General features: G+C 43.7%; 1 protein-coding gene across 1 annotated transcript in view; it reads right to left on the bottom strand.

Annotated features, from left to right (window-relative positions):
• The window catches only part of alk (ALK receptor tyrosine kinase), a 320052-nt gene that overhangs the window by 58120 nt on the left and 244569 nt on the right, over positions 1-17363 (bottom strand). Inside the window, exon 6 of the mRNA XM_053846084.1 lies at positions 5341-5472. Within this exon, the coding sequence (XP_053702059.1) occupies positions 5341-5472 (132 nt within the window). The remainder of the gene's footprint in view (positions 1-5340; positions 5473-17363) is intronic.

Below are 17363 nucleotides of genomic sequence, written 5' to 3' on the forward strand. Positions count from 1 at the left end.
TGAGGACGGAAGTCGGAATCATAATCACACCAAACGGGGCGGAAGGATGAAGGAATGATGGCGGAGGTGGTGTTCACAAGTTTGGAGAGGACTTTTGAAAAAAAAATGGATTACACCACAGAAGATGCTTTTCAGGGCTTTGAAGCGAACAGAAGAAAGCAAAAATAGAGAACAAAGCACCGCTCAGATTTGATACATCATTATTTTATTATGAAAAATTTTCTGCCAGCATGCATTTCACTGACAACTCAGGGTTTCTTTTGTCATCTACTCACTGCTGTTCTCTGTTCTGCATTTAAAGTGTATCAACTTTCTCCACTTAGAGTCCACTTCAAACACTTGATAACTTCAACCATCCATCCTTCTCTGTTTGATCCTGATCTGAGGTCGGTTCATGGGGGCAGTGTTCCAAGTCAAGGGTCCATCTTGTCCAGAGAATTGTCATGTTTTTTGGTCGAACCCGGTGACCACAAGGGGAGTCGAACGTTTGAATCGAAGCTTCTGTCTTCACCATGCTGGACCTGAATGCTTTGATCTGTTTCCATCCTTTTTTATGCTTAAACCCCTCCACCGAGGGAAGGTGTCATCTCCAACGAAGAAAGGACATTCCACCCTTGTGGCTTCACATTCTGCTCTGAAGCTTTCAACTTTGAGTTGAAGGACAGAAGTCGATGCTACCACATCATCTGCAAACCTTTCTTGATGTCACCCAGTCGAAAACCACATCCAACATGAACGGAACCGGTCACTAATGCCACCTTCTCACCCCTAGAGGCACCATATAGACTCAACGGATAAGGAATCGGATATGGACGGATGCCTCTATCTGTGCTCTGTGTTTATTTCATCTGTATTTCTGTGCGTTTCCACAAAGCTCATGGACCAAACGGAGCAGTACCACTGCAAACCGTGGGGGCAGTGTTGCTCTTCCTACCTGATACCTCGCTCTGAGACACGACGAAGACATAGCAATGGCGCAAATTCTGTGTCCTCCAGTCGCGATATATTGAACGGCCTCAACGACCACGGCCTCCTACAACGCTGCCTCCGTTTTCCTCTTTTAGCGACACTTCTTCCACAGTCGCCATGTTTGTTGTGGAGTTTGCCATGTATCCTTGACACTGGGCTGCTCCCCCTGGTGGATATATTGTTGAACAGCAATCCCAACATAAAGAACGCAAGGAAGTATATGATCCGTGTCTGAAACGGACGGCTACAATTTTGTTCATAAAAGGGTCTTTACTATTTTTATTAGGCAAAACGTATTGAGGGTCATCTTTGCGTTCCAGTTTGACGCCGTCGCCAGTGCTTCACTGGACCCTAAAAAAAAAAAAAATAATAAAAATAAAAATAAAAATAAAAATAAGATGTGATGTCACTACTATAAAGAAAAATAGGGGAACTTTGGCACCATGAGCCAACTATTGAACCTGCAATACATTAGACTAGTGGTCATAATGCATGGATGTAATACTATTTCCGCCAGCATGATAAAGATCCTCCGGGTGTCAAGATGAACGGTGGCTTCGGTAGGAAGACGTTTGATGCCAGACAAAAATTAAGGAAGCCGTTTGCAGGGGCCGGCGTTCCTGAAATAGCTGAGACATTTGGAGAAAGGAGTCCGAGCACCAGGCCTCGTACAATGACACTATCTCCGGGAGGAAGAATACCCGCGCTGATTCCAGCTTTAAATCCTTGTTTGCATCCCGCTTTGATGTCAGCAGCTTCCCTCTGTAGCTGCGGAGCAAAGAACCGGCAGAAAAGCAAGAAGGCCGCCTGCTGAATTTCCAGCGCCTCAGATCAGCCAGAGGAACCCGCACCTTTTAAAGTGCTGAGGACAAGCGAGGACGGCGGGGCCGGATGCGACGGGGGCTCCGCGGGGAACGGGATCGCTCTTACATGTCGGAAAGCTTTGTGATTGACACGAGCGAAAGTTGGTTCCTCCCGCTCCTTCCTGTTAATGAGACTTGGCGCAGCTTATGAAGGATTTAAATAGATCAAATCAGATAACTCATGGAGAGATCACAGAGAATACGCCATCACAGAGGGAACAGTGTGTGATTCCGCCGCGCGGTGGTGGGGCGTTGGGAGCGGTGCAATTGTGACTGGTGATGGGAGATGGAATTGGAATAATTGAGAAGCCCAAGGTGAGGAGGTCTGGGTGATGACTCATTCATCACAGAGTGACAGACAGGGAATCGTGCGCTGGGCTAATGAGCCATATCATTATGACCACCTGCCAACAAGCCCCTTGTTTATCGCAACAGGTGAAGTGAAACAAAGTGACAATGTGGAGGGCTTTTGCAAGAAAACATGGTCCAACAAGTATGTTTATATCCACCAGAATTTCATCTGTGAGGAGCCGCTTGGATTCTTCGGTCTACCTCCAGCTAACCGTCCCGTGGGAAGAAATGGGGCGGGATGCCGGGGCTCGAGTGGCGAGCCTCAACTGTGGATCCTTTGGCAGTTCAGGACCATTTTTTTCTACTCTTATTTCTACACGTTTCTTTTTTCTTTTTCTTTTTTTATGAGTTAAATCATTTCGACTTTCAACATTTCTTTAAAAATAGAGTAGAGGTCTTTCAACTAAAATACATTTTCATCAATCTTTAAATGATTAAATATGACACTTGATAAATATTTTCCTGCTTTTATCATTTCACCGTAAATACTCAAACACTCTATTCTAAATTGACATCAATCTGTATCAATTTATATATGAATATATTGGTATACTTTAATTATGCTTATAATATATGATATTTATTCATGTATTTTTCCCCGAGAAAATGTATAAACAAACACTTTATTCTACTCTAAATTGACATAAATCTCTATTAATTTATATATAAATGTATTAATATATTTTCATTATGTTTATAATATATGATATTTATTCATGTATTTTTCCCCTCGAAAATGTATAAACAAACACTCTATTCTACTCTAAATTGACATAAATCTCTATCAATTTATACATGAATATATTGATATACTTTAATTATGTTTATAATATATGATATTTATTCGTGTTTTTTCCCCTAGAAAATGTATAAACAAACACTCTATTCTACTCTAAATTGACATAAATCTCTATCAATTTATACATGAATATATTGATATACTTTAATTATGTTTATAATATATGATATTTATTCGTGTTTTTTCCCATAGAAAATGTATAAACAAACACTCTATTCTACTCTAAATTGACATAAATCTCTATCAATTTATATATAAATTTATTGACATACTTTCATTATGTTTGTAATATATGATATTTATTCATGTATTTTTCCCCTAGAAAATGTATAAACAAACACTTTATTCTACTCTGAATTGACATAAATCTCTATGAATTTATACATGAATATATTGATATACTTGAATTATATTTAGAATACATTATATTTATTCATCTTTTTTCCCCTAGAAAATTTAGATATTGGGGATAAATGTAATATAAACTTTAATAAACATGTTTGACTAATTCAGTATTAATATTTTTTTTCCTCAATGAAACATTGTCGACCTCTATGACAGTTTTTACTTTGCTGAATTTAATCTTTTTATCCTATCTTACACTCATTATTCATTTTCTTTGCCATTCATTGAATAAATACATCCATAATAAATGAGTAAATTCTAACCCGCTCCTCACACCAATGATCTAAAGGGGACACACACACACAGTGGTGCTGTAAAGGTTCCGGACGTCGGTATCTTAAGCGTTCCCCCGTCGCCGCTCTTCCACCCGCGAGGTCCATCCGTCTGTGTCAAGTCCATCGCCCGCAGAACACCCCCCTCGCTCATGATGTAGTTACAACCACCGCGTTTTTTACCATTTTTTTCAGCTCAATATTAAAATAATGTCAGTTATTGTGGTTCCCACGGCAACAAACAGACTTCCAACATCTGCCTTGATATTTTAGTGCTTATTCAAACCCGGATTCTAATGTCCTCGGCGTAATAAAAACACACATACCGACAATTACCCAGTTGAAATGGTGATTATAATCTGGGCTGTCCCACTCATGGCCAATTAGAGCTGATAAATCTCCTCCCGTGTGGGAGAACGAAAACTCCTCCATCCAGTTCCCATGGTTAGCCGGGGCACATGGGAGAAGCTGTCAAAGTAATAAGCCTCGGAGGGGGCGACTGCAACTATGATGACATAGAATAATTCATATCATTCTATATACACCCACGAGGGGAAGTGTTTGGGCCCAGGTGGACACGGCATGAACCTGGAGCTGCTTTAAACATTGATGGGATGGAGGTCGACTTCTGACTGGATCTATTATCGTGTACATTTTAATGGTTTTTAAACCGATGGCTCGAACCAATATTTACCGCTTTTGAAAAGATTTATTCTTTAGAATGGTTTTGATATTTTTAGATGAAAAAAAAAAGAGAAAAATATATGAAAACTGTTCCTTTTTTATTTATTTAACAAGGTATTATTCATGAAAAATATAAAATAATAATTGAAATATAAATAAGTAAGCAAATAATAAGAATTGTACTTTTTACTTTATTGAAACAAGGAAATTAAACAATGAAAAACCTATATAAAAATCTACTTATAAAATAAAATAGTAAAAAAAAAAAAGTCCTATGTTGTGTAATATTTTTGTATCTTCGACCCAACATTTGCATTTGGGAATCAACTTGAGCTCCTTTCTTTGTCTCGCAATGAAAAATAAATAAATAAATAAACCAAAAAAAAATCTGAACACATATGCTGAATATATTAACATAAAAATGTTACGGACAAAAAAAAGCCTACGGAATGAAAAATAAATAATATATATAATATATAATAATAATAAAGTCAAAGATTATGAATAAAACGATTGCTTTCCTGTGCCATAAACAAATAACAGACAATTCGATTTCATATTCATCCCTTGGATTTGCTTCCAATTCAGTTTCAATATAAGTTGCTATTGTCTTCAGAAGTTTACATTCCAACAGCTCAAACCTGAAACGCTGTGAGGAACGTCGAGATCTGAGCAAGATTTGTTGTTGTCCCCCGTAAGAGCTGAGCCCTACAAATCTTAAAAGACTATATGCAAAAATGCTTGCATGCAAGGCAGTCTATAAAAAGATTCCCTGCCACCGCAGCCACACAAACAGCCGGGCCTCAGGGACTCTCTTGTGAAAGAGATGTCAGCATACTTGGCTACTGTTCCTCCCAAGGCCCGTGGAAAAGCTGCACACCACCAGCGGGGGGATTAACACCCAGCCACTTCATTGTGGGGCCGAGTGCATGCACACATCTTGAGCGTTCCTTTTTCCACAGTCAACATCTGTGTTGGCGGGTCACAGTGTACTCACGGCATCGGTCGCCTTCGTCGTCCCCGAGTGGACAGTCGGTTCTGAAGTCACAGAGCTTGTCCAGAGGGACTCCGGGTCCTTGGTGACAGTGGTACTGGCCCTCCAGTGTGATGTTTTGGCCCAGAGAAGTAGCTGTTGAGAGGAAGAGATGACGTTAGAGGGGAGCAGTTTTTGACCTCCTCACCCTCATGAGGGCCCTAAAGGGGACGTAGGAGTTAGCCCGACCAGATTTTGGTTTGGAGGACTTGGCAAAAGCGCGTGCCATTGTTGGAGTACCACTGAACATTAGAAAGAAAATCCAGTAGTACTAAGGGACTGAACCGCCCGACTCCTGTCCTTTGTTGTCAGAATTTCTCTTGCATAGACAGAGTGTGAAGGCTGAGTCACGTCGAACTGAAAAGGTCAAACTTTGATCATCTGAGTTCGTCTTATTCACACTGTAGAGTTGAACTTGTTTCCCCAGAAGTTCTCCGACTACTTCAGAAATGAGATTTTTGTGTTTCTCATGCCCACATATCCTTCTAAATTATCTAGTGGTTGTCCTTCTGGTTCTGTACCGGCCCGCCTGCATTTTGAACCCGGATCATGACCTCTTGACTCTGTCTTCTTCCTCGCCTCTGTCTGGAAACTTCAGCCTTGTTAACCTGGATTCTGAGAAGAATCTTTAGGACTGACCCGACTTTTTGGTCTGACACCTGTATACGTATCGTACATCCAAATGTAACAAAGCAATCGCTGGAATATCAGAAGAGAAATGACCGCTCTCCAGTTTTATCAGCAGAGATACCAGCAAGTAGCTCCTCTCCTGCTCTTGGTCTACGGAAGTTTCCAGTGGCCAATGGTGGCACTTGTGTTGGACATGGAAGCGTTACATAGGAATGTCCCGTCCGCCTGAGTGGGATTTTCCCCAGAGGTATCCTGACGTTCTAGAGGTGTTCCTTTGCCTCTGGGCTACTACCCCCAGCCAGGTCACTGTACTGTCAACCAGGTCTGTCATGAGGGTCTGCTAAACCTCCAGACATAGAAGAGCCATCAGAGGGAGTCGAGATACACCATAGATTTAGGTTATAATTTAAACGTTCCACAGTTTGTGCTTCTATAGTCAAGAGCTCGGGGCGACGGCCCAAAAAAACAGGGTAAGAAATTCATAAGCTCTCCACAGCATTTTCCAAAAGTTGTCCCCGGTAAGCCAGGAAGAGCAAAGTGAGAAAAACGTCTGAAAAAACAAAAGTAAAACTGAACAGATACAAAGGCCTGGAGTGAAGACGACCCTTAATGAAGACCACAAGGGAAAGTGTTCTGTTCCGTTCCACCCCACGGGTGGCAGGAAGCCCCAGCCCAACATCTTCACCCTGAAGAGAAGACAACCGTTCCCAGTGCTCACTAAGTGCCCCTTTGTATAAGGCGGTGGTCACAATGCTGAGCTCCCTAGGGGCCAATTACAGACGCCCTGAGGGACGCAGGTGGGTGCCTAAGTCACTCACCACATCAATGTGAGTATGGAACGATACTAGGCTTTTAACAATAAAAAAAAAAGGCTGAAAAAGTGTCAAACATTGCATTTTAATGAGCAGATACTGATGAAAAAGTTTGAGAAAAAGCCGTGTTAGCGACAGCAGCTCAGGCAGGTCAAAGTCAACACGTACCGTGTGCTGTGATAGAGGCGACAAACGACGCCCACAGAAAGAATAACTGAATAACATATAAGGCAGGACATCAAAAGACATCAGTCATTGACAAAGGCTAATACCACCCGCGACTGCGAGCCTCACGCAACATCGAGATACCGACTTGAGCAGCATACATAACATGGCCGGGGGTCGGCATGGAGACGTAGCTCTGAGTGGAGTGCAGATCCATCAGACAAGGAGCATGAAAAAAGCAAGATGACCCAGATACACAGGTAGCGCACACGAAGGAAGATCTCACATGTGGATACAACAACTGATGTCGCTGCTAACAACAGCTCAATTGGAAGCAGGGTCATTTACATATCTATGCAAATAAGAGCGCTGCACAGTCAGCCACCATCGCAGTTCTGCCAACGGCAGCAGGAGGAAGGATGGAAGTCTTTCTGCTGTGATTCAGATCACAACCGGCCGCCTGGATCAAAGGTGGAGCTCCATTATGTGACAGAAAGGGCGACGCAGTTCAAACAGATAATGACTCTGAACAAATGCAAACAAGTTAGAGACGCAGCTTCGTGGATCGGAGGGACGGCGAATGGCCCTTCCTTCTTCGATCTGTCACTAGCGAACACCATCTTAGTGTTGGAATCCTCTTGCTTGCTCGGACCAAGAGGGTCCATGGATCCATGTATCTTCGAGGGCGTACACCACATTAGCGAGTTGCCTCCTCACTGAAATTGACTTTGGTTTCTGGTAGGTAGCAAGATGGCACTCATTCATTCACACACCAAGGGCTCAGATTCTTGCCACGACTTGTTGCTGGAGTTAAGGTTTTTCAACTTTGCCACATACCAAACTGACCGAATGTTTCCTTTAGATCAGGGCTCTGGAACGAATCCACGAAAGGGCTCTAGTGCAGGGGTTCTGAACCTTTCTGATCTCGGGTCCCACCTTTCCCTGAACAAATGGACCCGGGGCCCATTCAAGTAATAGAACTGGTTCATTGCTCTTCATTCCATTTGTGATCAATAACCATATTTAATCTACTTACACGTGAACAAACTAAAACCTTGTGATATGACATGAAACCATGTGCATCACTGCAAAGATATTTGTTATTAAAACATCACGAAAATCAAATTAAATTTACTAAATAAAATAATAACAAAAAATACACTTGCAAACTGTTGAGAAAATTGGAAAAGCTGAATAAAATTCTGAATAAAAATAAATGTAATAAAGCCATGTCTAAATATCATAAAATAAAAATAATATATTTTATTTAAACTCCAAAGAAGATACAGTGTAAATGAAAGTATCGCCATAAAATGTAATTTTAAAATGTCCTTATATGAATAGTTTTTATTGTTGGGGGTGCCATAATTTTTTTCTTTTCAAGAACTTCTCCCTAGTTGGTAACTATCACAGATTTGCAGCTGTCAAGTCAATTCAGTGACACACTACTGCCACCATACGTGTCTAATGTATTAAACTGAGCGTCTCACGGCCCAAAGGTGTGAAACAAAGAAAGTTTTAGCGGCCCTCTAGGAGGCGCTCGAGGCTCAACCATGGCACATTTTTGATCCGAACAAGCGGTACCAGACTGAGAATCACATGATTATAGTGAATGGAGAAAAGGAATTTCTTGGATCCGAAACCTGCTCCCACTGTCAGTTTGAGCGCCCTCTTTTCCTTAGATACATAAGGAGTTCTATCTTCTTCAAACTCTCTGAGTGCTGCTGCGGAGGTGCAGGGAGCACTTGTAGCCTTTCTTTAGGGGAGCTCAATGTATGCGACGCGGGGAAACATAACAGGGCATGAAAGATGAAGAGGATTCCAACTTGGGAATTATCAGAATTACCAGACGCACACGCTATCTTGGGACGGTTTCAAGACCTGGTAATAGTGTCGTCTCAGACATAGACGTGGATGTGAGGATACATAATGGGAGCGCGAGACAAACAGGACGAGCTGAAGCAGCACCAGATGAAACTCCAGATGTTTTAAGTCTGAGGATGCGAAGCCCGCTACATGATGCCACCCTTCGCAGTCGCGCTAAAATAGCATCCGGCATGAATGAGTTTGGGTTAGCGGAACAAAGACACACATTAGCGAGCGGCTTCCCACGGACCGCTATTGTGCGGCTTCACAGAAAATCCTCTCCATGTCAGTTGGACAGCTCATCTCCAGTCTTTGGAAATTTCACCTGAATAGGCGGCTGGAGCATTGTTGTGTCAGCGCACAATATTCATTGTCAACAGTTGTTCATTAAATGAGAAGGTTTGGGTAACGCTCGGTGGACGACGGGACTCTGGCTGAGGTTAATAAACCTTTTTTCCCCCGGATTTGAACAAGGTTATGTTTGCAGAGCCTGAGTACAGACGAGGTGCGGTGGTGTGTATTCAGTCATGCTCAACACATGTATTATGTATTCTTTGTGCTCGGTGGCTTCCTCTCTGTATAATGTCGACTCCCCCAGCAGAACATTTATCAAGCCTGAGAAGAAAGTTTTCTACAGTACACCGAGACCTTCAGGCAAGGTATGCAAAATCATCCATTCATCTCCAGGTGATGACAGTCGGGTGGAAAGCATCACCGTGAACTTTGGGATCCCTCGGAGCTGGCAGAGGTGGCCGCTGCAGTCCTGGCCTACCGCAGTCCCTAAATCACACGTGTCGAAGATTGTAGAAACAAGTGGGTCAGTGGGGATGAATAGCCTCGGGGAGAGAGTCAGCTCTGTTATCCGAGTTCTCAGGGGGTTGCTGCGGCTTTGTGAGGGGAATGATGTATGAGGCCGAAAGAGCCGGAGAGATGAGTGAGGATGCAGAAGCCACTGATAAATGGTCAAAGAAAAAAACATAAAAAAAACAAAAAAACGCCCCGACCGAGGAAACCTGGCTGAGTGGGCAACAGTACAAAGTCAACCAACATTATTCAGTTTCAGCGACAACAAACCGTGTCCGCGAGGACATTACAGGGTCAAGTCCTCTCCCACAGCTGCTTTCAGGGGACAAGCCGCCTCACCGTGCTTGTTTGAGGAACACGGTTTGATGGGAGAGGGATCACCAGGGAAATAAAGCAGGACAGATGACCAAGCCGGACTGTTCCCCCAAGAGAACGTGCTGCCGTCAGACAATAAAGATCATCAGAAGGCGTCAAAGACGGTACTACAAACATTCTCAGTAGTACACCTTGGTTTTGGGCCCCATTTGGGGGTGACCCCCAAGTCCTCTTTAAAGACTCCAGATTCCATTTATGAGGTCTTAAAAGGTGGCAGTGCCTCGGGAGGATGGGAGTGTTTCCTGAGCTGCTCACTCCAAACTTATTTTTACTGCTTCTCGCCATATTCCTGTAAAAGCCGGTCGTAATGAAAACATGAAGCGCCTTGTTACAGTCGACAGCAAGGCTTCATAAAAAGCTAAAATGATGGAACTGAACTCCATCGATTGTCTGTTACGAGCTTCCATGGATTTTTAGTTTTTCTTTTTAAATCTGAGTGACGGTGGCGGAGCGATTGAGAAAACACTTCCTGCTGTTCTTCTGGTTGCTTCATTGAAAATGTCAGAAACCACGGTAACGAACGGGAGACATCAATTAAAGCGGACCAGAATAAATTGCCGACAATTTGCGCGAGATAACCGACAGTCAATTAGCATGTAACAAGCCCAGAGTCAATTAGAACAGGCGAGCTCCATCAATACCGGGTCGCGGTGAGCGCTGGCGAAGCCACTGGGGAAGCATTGACGGTTAAAACTCTGGAGGGAAGATGGACGTCGAGCGTTTGTAAGACGCTCTGAGAGGATGAGTGGTTTCCTGTGGATAAAAACAGCTGCCCTTTAACTCCACTGTGCTCATGTCAACCCACCAAAAACACAGGGACAAAACAGTACTACTGTACTGGTCAAAGGATTTTGAACACTCAAAATCTCGGAGACTGACTGGTTTGTGATCATGTGACAATTCAACGTCTGTGATTGGCTGCACTGAAGATGGTGTTTACGGCCGTAACTGTCGTACGTGATGACGGCTGGCTGCCATGACTGACATATGAATTGCTGGGCTGCTACGTGCCGCAGTGCCGGACATTGAAAAAAAAAAAAAAAAGCTGCTGGCCATGGTCGTAAGTACGGGTGGCCGTAGGTCGAGCAGGTCGTAGGTTACTTGATGTTTTAAATTGTAGATTAAAGAAAATAAAATTATTGTACTCTGTAGTTTTATGCTGACACCTCAGCGCCCCCTACTGACTAGCTACCACTGGTTGAAGACCACAGTCAAGCAACCACAAAGACCTGCTCCAAGAAGAACGTGCAGCTAAGAAGCCACGTTTAAATAATAAAAACATAAGGGACAATAAATGGACACATTCAGCTGAAGAGAAAAAAAACCCAGACTGCATTTAAAACAAGGGCCGAGCTTAGATTCTAGTCACAAAGAAGTCCAGCTGCATATAATCTGATTTCTGCTGCTAATTTGCAGAAATTGTTTGGGTTTTTGGGAAGCTATTTTCGGAATGTTTTGCATGATGGCCAGCCAAGCAAGCAGCTAGTGGTGGGTTTCATGACACAGAGTCCTCATTTTCAGAGGCCACCAGATGGCGCTGTCTGCCGTAAAATGTTCAGACTCGAACAGCTAGTTCAATGAAACCTCACATCATTTCTAAACCAAGAGCACCATCTATTGGCCTCTGAAAATTAGGACACTGTTTCATCAACCTTGCAATACTGTTTCATGACACCTCATCGATGCATCACGATACCAACCTTTTCTGTCATCTCTTTGTCTGGCTTTACAAAATGTCAAGTGAGGGGGTGAGAAGGTTGGCAATGTGGGATCCTTCAGAAGAGGAAGACTTGAGCGCGCAAGAAATCTGGGGCCACACAAGTAGTTGAGACTCACACTCATTCATTTTCCCATTTGTACTTCTTTTAACTGGACACAAAGGACGTGGCAGTGGGGAGCGCAGATCTCTTCTATTTCGGCTGAGCCACTTCGGGAGAACCAAATCCCAAATCAGATCTGAACCCTCACACCTCAGATGAGGACTTGTGCCCATAGTTTTACGTGAATTATATGTACACTCCGGTGCGTGGCTGAGGAGAAACACCGGCAGTGATGTGTGAACTTCCATGATAATCCATGAAGATGACGTCCGTAGAAGTGAAATTGATAAATGTAAACCTCATTGAATTACTTAACCTTAATCACTCCCTGAAAAAGGTCAAATGCTGTTTGCGTAATATTCAATTACACGCTGGAACACCGTGTTCCGGCCAGTCGTGCGCGTACACACTGCGCCGCATCGCGCAAAAGTACTTTCTCCCTCTTTTTGTTCGATTTAAATGCAATCTGACGCGTCTCGTCTGAGCACAGTGCGGAGCCATGACAGTTTAGGCTCACGCTGAAATTAATATGGCTTTTGTTTTTGTGCAGATGAGCAACCCTGTCATCCACATTGCGAGCGTGTGTGTGTGTGTGAGTCTTATCTGGAGTCACAGAAAAACAGGCTGCAGAGGATCCGTGAGCAAAGGGAATTAGAACGACAGCAAATTGCAAACAAAAAGAGGGAGAAGATGAAGGGCGGCACCTCTAATCCCGCCGTGTTGCCATGACCTCTACGAGTATGACGGAAACGGTTATCCCGGTCCAAACCCGGTAGGCAGCCACGCCGCACCCTCCTGTCTGGCTGCTGCAATATTCATCGAGATTTACAATTTTGGGACGCCGAAGATGGATGCCGCTGAGGTTCCCGGCGGACGGTCGACAGGACAAGAAGTATTCACTCATGAATTCAATTAAGTGCACACAGCTACGCTCCATCGACTGGAGTGCGGCCCCATCACTGTCTCCATCAGTCACGCTCCCTGCCGGAGAGGCCCACCAGCATCTACGTCACACTGCGCTCTCATGATATCCAGCCCAAGAGCTGAAGCCAAATCATGGACGGATAAATCCAAGTCAGAAACGTCCATGTGAACTGACAGTTCCTAACCATTTCCTGCTCAGGCTGTGGTCATTTCTTGTCAAGCTTTGTTTGGGCCTCATGCGTCGACGCAACAGGGGGCAGCAGCACACTAAATGACCATCAGCCCTGTGAGCGCCACAACATATCAGGTGCTTCACCAACCACTAACCAGCCCTTCAAACATGAACCACATCATAATCATTATTACTGGACCATAAAATACGCTGGGACCTTGGACCATTTTCCACCTGCTCTAGATTAGCCACATAAAAAGCACAGAATCGCTGGAATTTCCGACAATAAAAAAGGAAATATCAAAGGATCACGCCTCCTATACAGCCCTCCTAATGGGAAATCTGCACTGAAAAACACCCACTAGGACGGAAAAGTATGCAGCCAAAATAGTGCTAAATAATGTAAAACATTTCTGCCTCGTGAATACATCACTCCTCCTCTATTTACACAAACATGTCCCCATAAATTACAATACAAATGCATTTTTTACCTCAAGGCTATATATCAATTGAATATGTATTCAAGCCAATTTTGGCTTTACGCAGAGAATTGTACCCGTCCGTTTCAAACTGCCACTGATAACATACCTCCATGTGTTTTTCCGATGGTGTTGCTGTTCACCAATGTATCCACCGGGGGAGCAGCCCACAGACAAAAGTTAATGACAACAAAAAACTCCTAAACCAACATGGCAACTGGGGAAGAAGTACTGATAATACCCCTTGCACTAAAGGGAGAAATGAAGGTAGCGTTGTAGGCGGTGGTCGGTGAGGCTGTTAAAGATATCGTGACTGGAGTACGGAGAATTTCCGCCATTGTTACGCCTTCATGCCTCATTCGAGCTACGTATCTGGTAGTAACAGGAACACTGCCCCCCACGGTTTCGAGTAGCACTGCTCCTTTTGGTCCATAAACTGCAAGCTTAGTCCAAAACGTGCAGAAATACAGACGAAATAAACGCAGAACACGGACAGAATGTTCCGTCTGTATTTGGATCTGTATTTAACATTGAGCATATGTGCCTTTAGACACACCTCGAGCTTGCAAGCCCCAACCCGTCTTTTACCTTGGTTACATCTAAGGACTGGGAATGTGTTGGGGAGTAGAGAGGAAGTGGAGAGAACATTCAGTCAGTTATCTTGTCTTTTGTCCCCGCAACCGACCTCGTCTGCTGTCTCATGCGCAGAATCTGCCTCCGGCGACTTTGCATTTGCCGCCTCTGTAGTTGTTTTGTGAATCTTTTACACCAAATCCATGAATCCTCTTTCATTGTGATCTGTTTGGTTTCATTACAAACAGTGATAATCTGATGATAAAACATATTTATGACAAACACATTTATGGTGTATGCAGTGTTCACGGTCAGAGATAACTGCCTGACTGACTGCTGCCAGTATATGAGTTTTAAATGTCCCTTGTAAGGACTAAAGTGAGTGTCTTTACGGCGAATGACCGCGGCTTCTGCCAGATAAGGAGTGACTCAGACATCTGTTCCGTTTGGCATGGGCCTGCCGTGAAACCCTTCACTTTGTCGTCTGCACCGTTTAGCACTTGCTCTATATCTCGAAACCAACTGCTTTAGAAGATTGCTTTGGAAAGTTGCCGACACTAGCGACACAGTCGGTGTCCAGGGGTTGGTGCTTGCAGATAGGACCGGTGGCGACAGATTAGAGTTCGGATGTGATGAAGCTCCACGCTGCCAGATAGGGCTCTTGTCTTGGCCGGTTGTCTCCTCGGGTAATTTATGAGCTGTTTTCTTTTTTTCTCTCCAGAATTTCACCGTCGCAGTGCATTCTCCAGGAAACATTAAGTGTCCTCAGAAAACAGGCCCAGAGATGCTCGCAGTGAGCAGAAAAAAATAAATCAACACCAGATTAAATCAAGCCTAAGTGGAAGAGGATGAAGTGCTGATTGCCCTTAAGGTTCCTAATGAGTCTATAGAGTCTTTGCTTCTGATTTTATGATAAAAGATGTGATAAGTACCTTTGGTGGGAGTCTTCACTTTCGGGCCAGGAGAAAAAAGGAAGGCATGGAAGTATTTGCCAGAGTCAAACAGCCGCTCCAACCCTTCAGTTGTGGCATGGTACATACTTTTCTCCTATATAAATAGAATTGAGTCAAGTCAATGAGTGCGCACGTTGAGTCCACGCCTTCCTGCGCTGCACCGCTAAAGTAACTTCAGAGGGTCGATCATGATCATTCAACAAACGCCCTTAAAGAGAGTCTTGCTTCGCTTGTTTACTTCGCACCATGGATAAAGAGGTTAAAATGGTGTTGAGATGACCACGAAAAAGGTTCCACTCTTGCGCCACCTCCTGATGCCAGCATCACTTTTTTTTGGACTCTAAAATGACTTTCCTTGGGTTATAAAGCGGGACATTAAATATTTATACTCTTGTACTTTGTCGTCTTTCTCCGCTCTCCAGAATAAAATTATCATTCTGTACTCTGGGTGGATGCCATGAGGGCCACTCTGTTGCTGTGTTATATTTTACATCCGTCAACAACCTTAGCATCGAACAGCCTCTGCAGACAGTCAACAAATCTGTGTAGCGAAGTTATGGTGCTTCCAAAACACTCAATATTTCAGTTGTCTCACAGTAAAATGTCTTAATTTTCTGACGTCAATTGATACCTTTCGGTCGAACAGTACATTTACTTTCCCTAAACTGTTTATCAGGCCTACAGTGGTTAGTTCTTTTTTGGCTTGTTGCACTTCCTCTTATGATATTGTTTATTGAGCACCATGCAACAATGGGGGTGCAGAGAAGGGCTTCTTTTTCGGTACTTTTGGAGAGTTCGTGCCAGATATTCGAGATATTTAAAATAACATTTGAACACTCCACTTTTCCACTATTATTTCACCACGTCTGCTGCTTTCACATTTGAACAAGAATGTGTCTTTTTTACTTTAATATTCCCTGTAGCATCTGACTGAAGTATAAAAAGGACAACACTCAGGAATTCATTTTCAAATTGGACAACGTGTATCGCATAGGCCAGATGTGACTCTTTTGCTGCTTCTCCCCTCCTGATTCAGTAAATTTCTTTTGTTTACCTCCTCACAGATTTCAGAATTACAGTACATTTTTGGACTATAGACAGCACCGGAATATTAGCCACACCCACTACATTTCAGAAAGAAAATAGATCTTGTTCTTAGATAAGCTGCACCGGTATAAGCCGCGGGCGCAGTGGTGTCGTCCGTGTTGTGGAAAGGTGCACGAGGACCACTTCTAAACTAGGGGTCCAGCATCGGGACTGACTCATGAAACAAACTAGGCAATGTTCTCAACTTGTATCATGAACTTATCACATATTTTATTTACATTACAGCGATCAAAAAGTGCTGTTCCGACACCACAGCCGGTCTCAGCTGCTGCTTCCCGTCTCCAGTCCTACGGGGGATCAGCTTTTGGGGCATTTTGAGCACTTTAAGGTCAATAAAACGCCTGTGATTTCATGGGTTTTCTATCCCTATAACTTAGTACAAGTAACACTTCGGACCTGCTCGACTTATGTCCTCCTGTACTTACGACGACGGCCAGCAGATGCTTATTTATTTTTTATTTTATTCAATGTCTGGCACCGCAGCACGTAGCAGCCCGGCATCATGAACGACAGTTACGACAGCACAGTATTCCAGCATCTCACTCTCACACATCTACCACGACAGTAGAGACTATAACCCTTGCGTCGGCTATTTTGAACGGCATTCGACTCATGTCCAATCCGACTCACGACCGGTTGGTAGGAAGCAGTCCCGGTCGTAAGTCGGATGTTACTTGTATAGTGTTCAGCTTTTGGTGGTGGACAGTCCCAAAACAAGAGACATGTCTTGTTGCCGTTTCTTAACATAAAATCATGATGCTTGCGTACAGTATTCCTCAATCACAACCTTTCATTCCCTCACAAATCCACCGACATAACGAAAAGTCTTGTCGTATACTGCTAAGCCTTTTAACCTAAGACCATAAGTCCTCGAACATGTTGAACATGAAAGCTTTTGCCTCCCAAAGCCAGAGGCCTTTTCCTCGGACTTAATGAGCACAATAAAAAGTTTGAACCCGCCACGGCAAACTTTCCAAGGAGACAACCATTAAAGACACCGCAGCAGAACAACACTTGTGATAAATGGAACGCACGCGCAGCATTATTTCGGAACACCTGCTTGACATCATTCAGTCAGCACGTGATTGGATTGATGAGCGCCGGCAGAGCTGATGAGTCTTTACAAGACGAAGGGGAATTGATGACATCGGCGATCACTCCTGCCTTACGCGCCTCTGTGGCTCGGCGTGACATCCTTCAACCCCTAAAAGTTTCCGACCAATTTGACGTTCTTTTGATCTCCTAAACCCACTCCTGCTCAGCTGTGACAGCGTGAGAGAGTTCCTTTTATTCCGAATATGAAGACG

This window comes from Synchiropus splendidus, chromosome 16, assembly GCF_027744825.2.
Source record: "Synchiropus splendidus isolate RoL2022-P1 chromosome 16, RoL_Sspl_1.0, whole genome shotgun sequence".
Lineage (NCBI taxonomy): Eukaryota > Metazoa > Chordata > Actinopteri > Syngnathiformes > Callionymidae > Synchiropus > Synchiropus splendidus.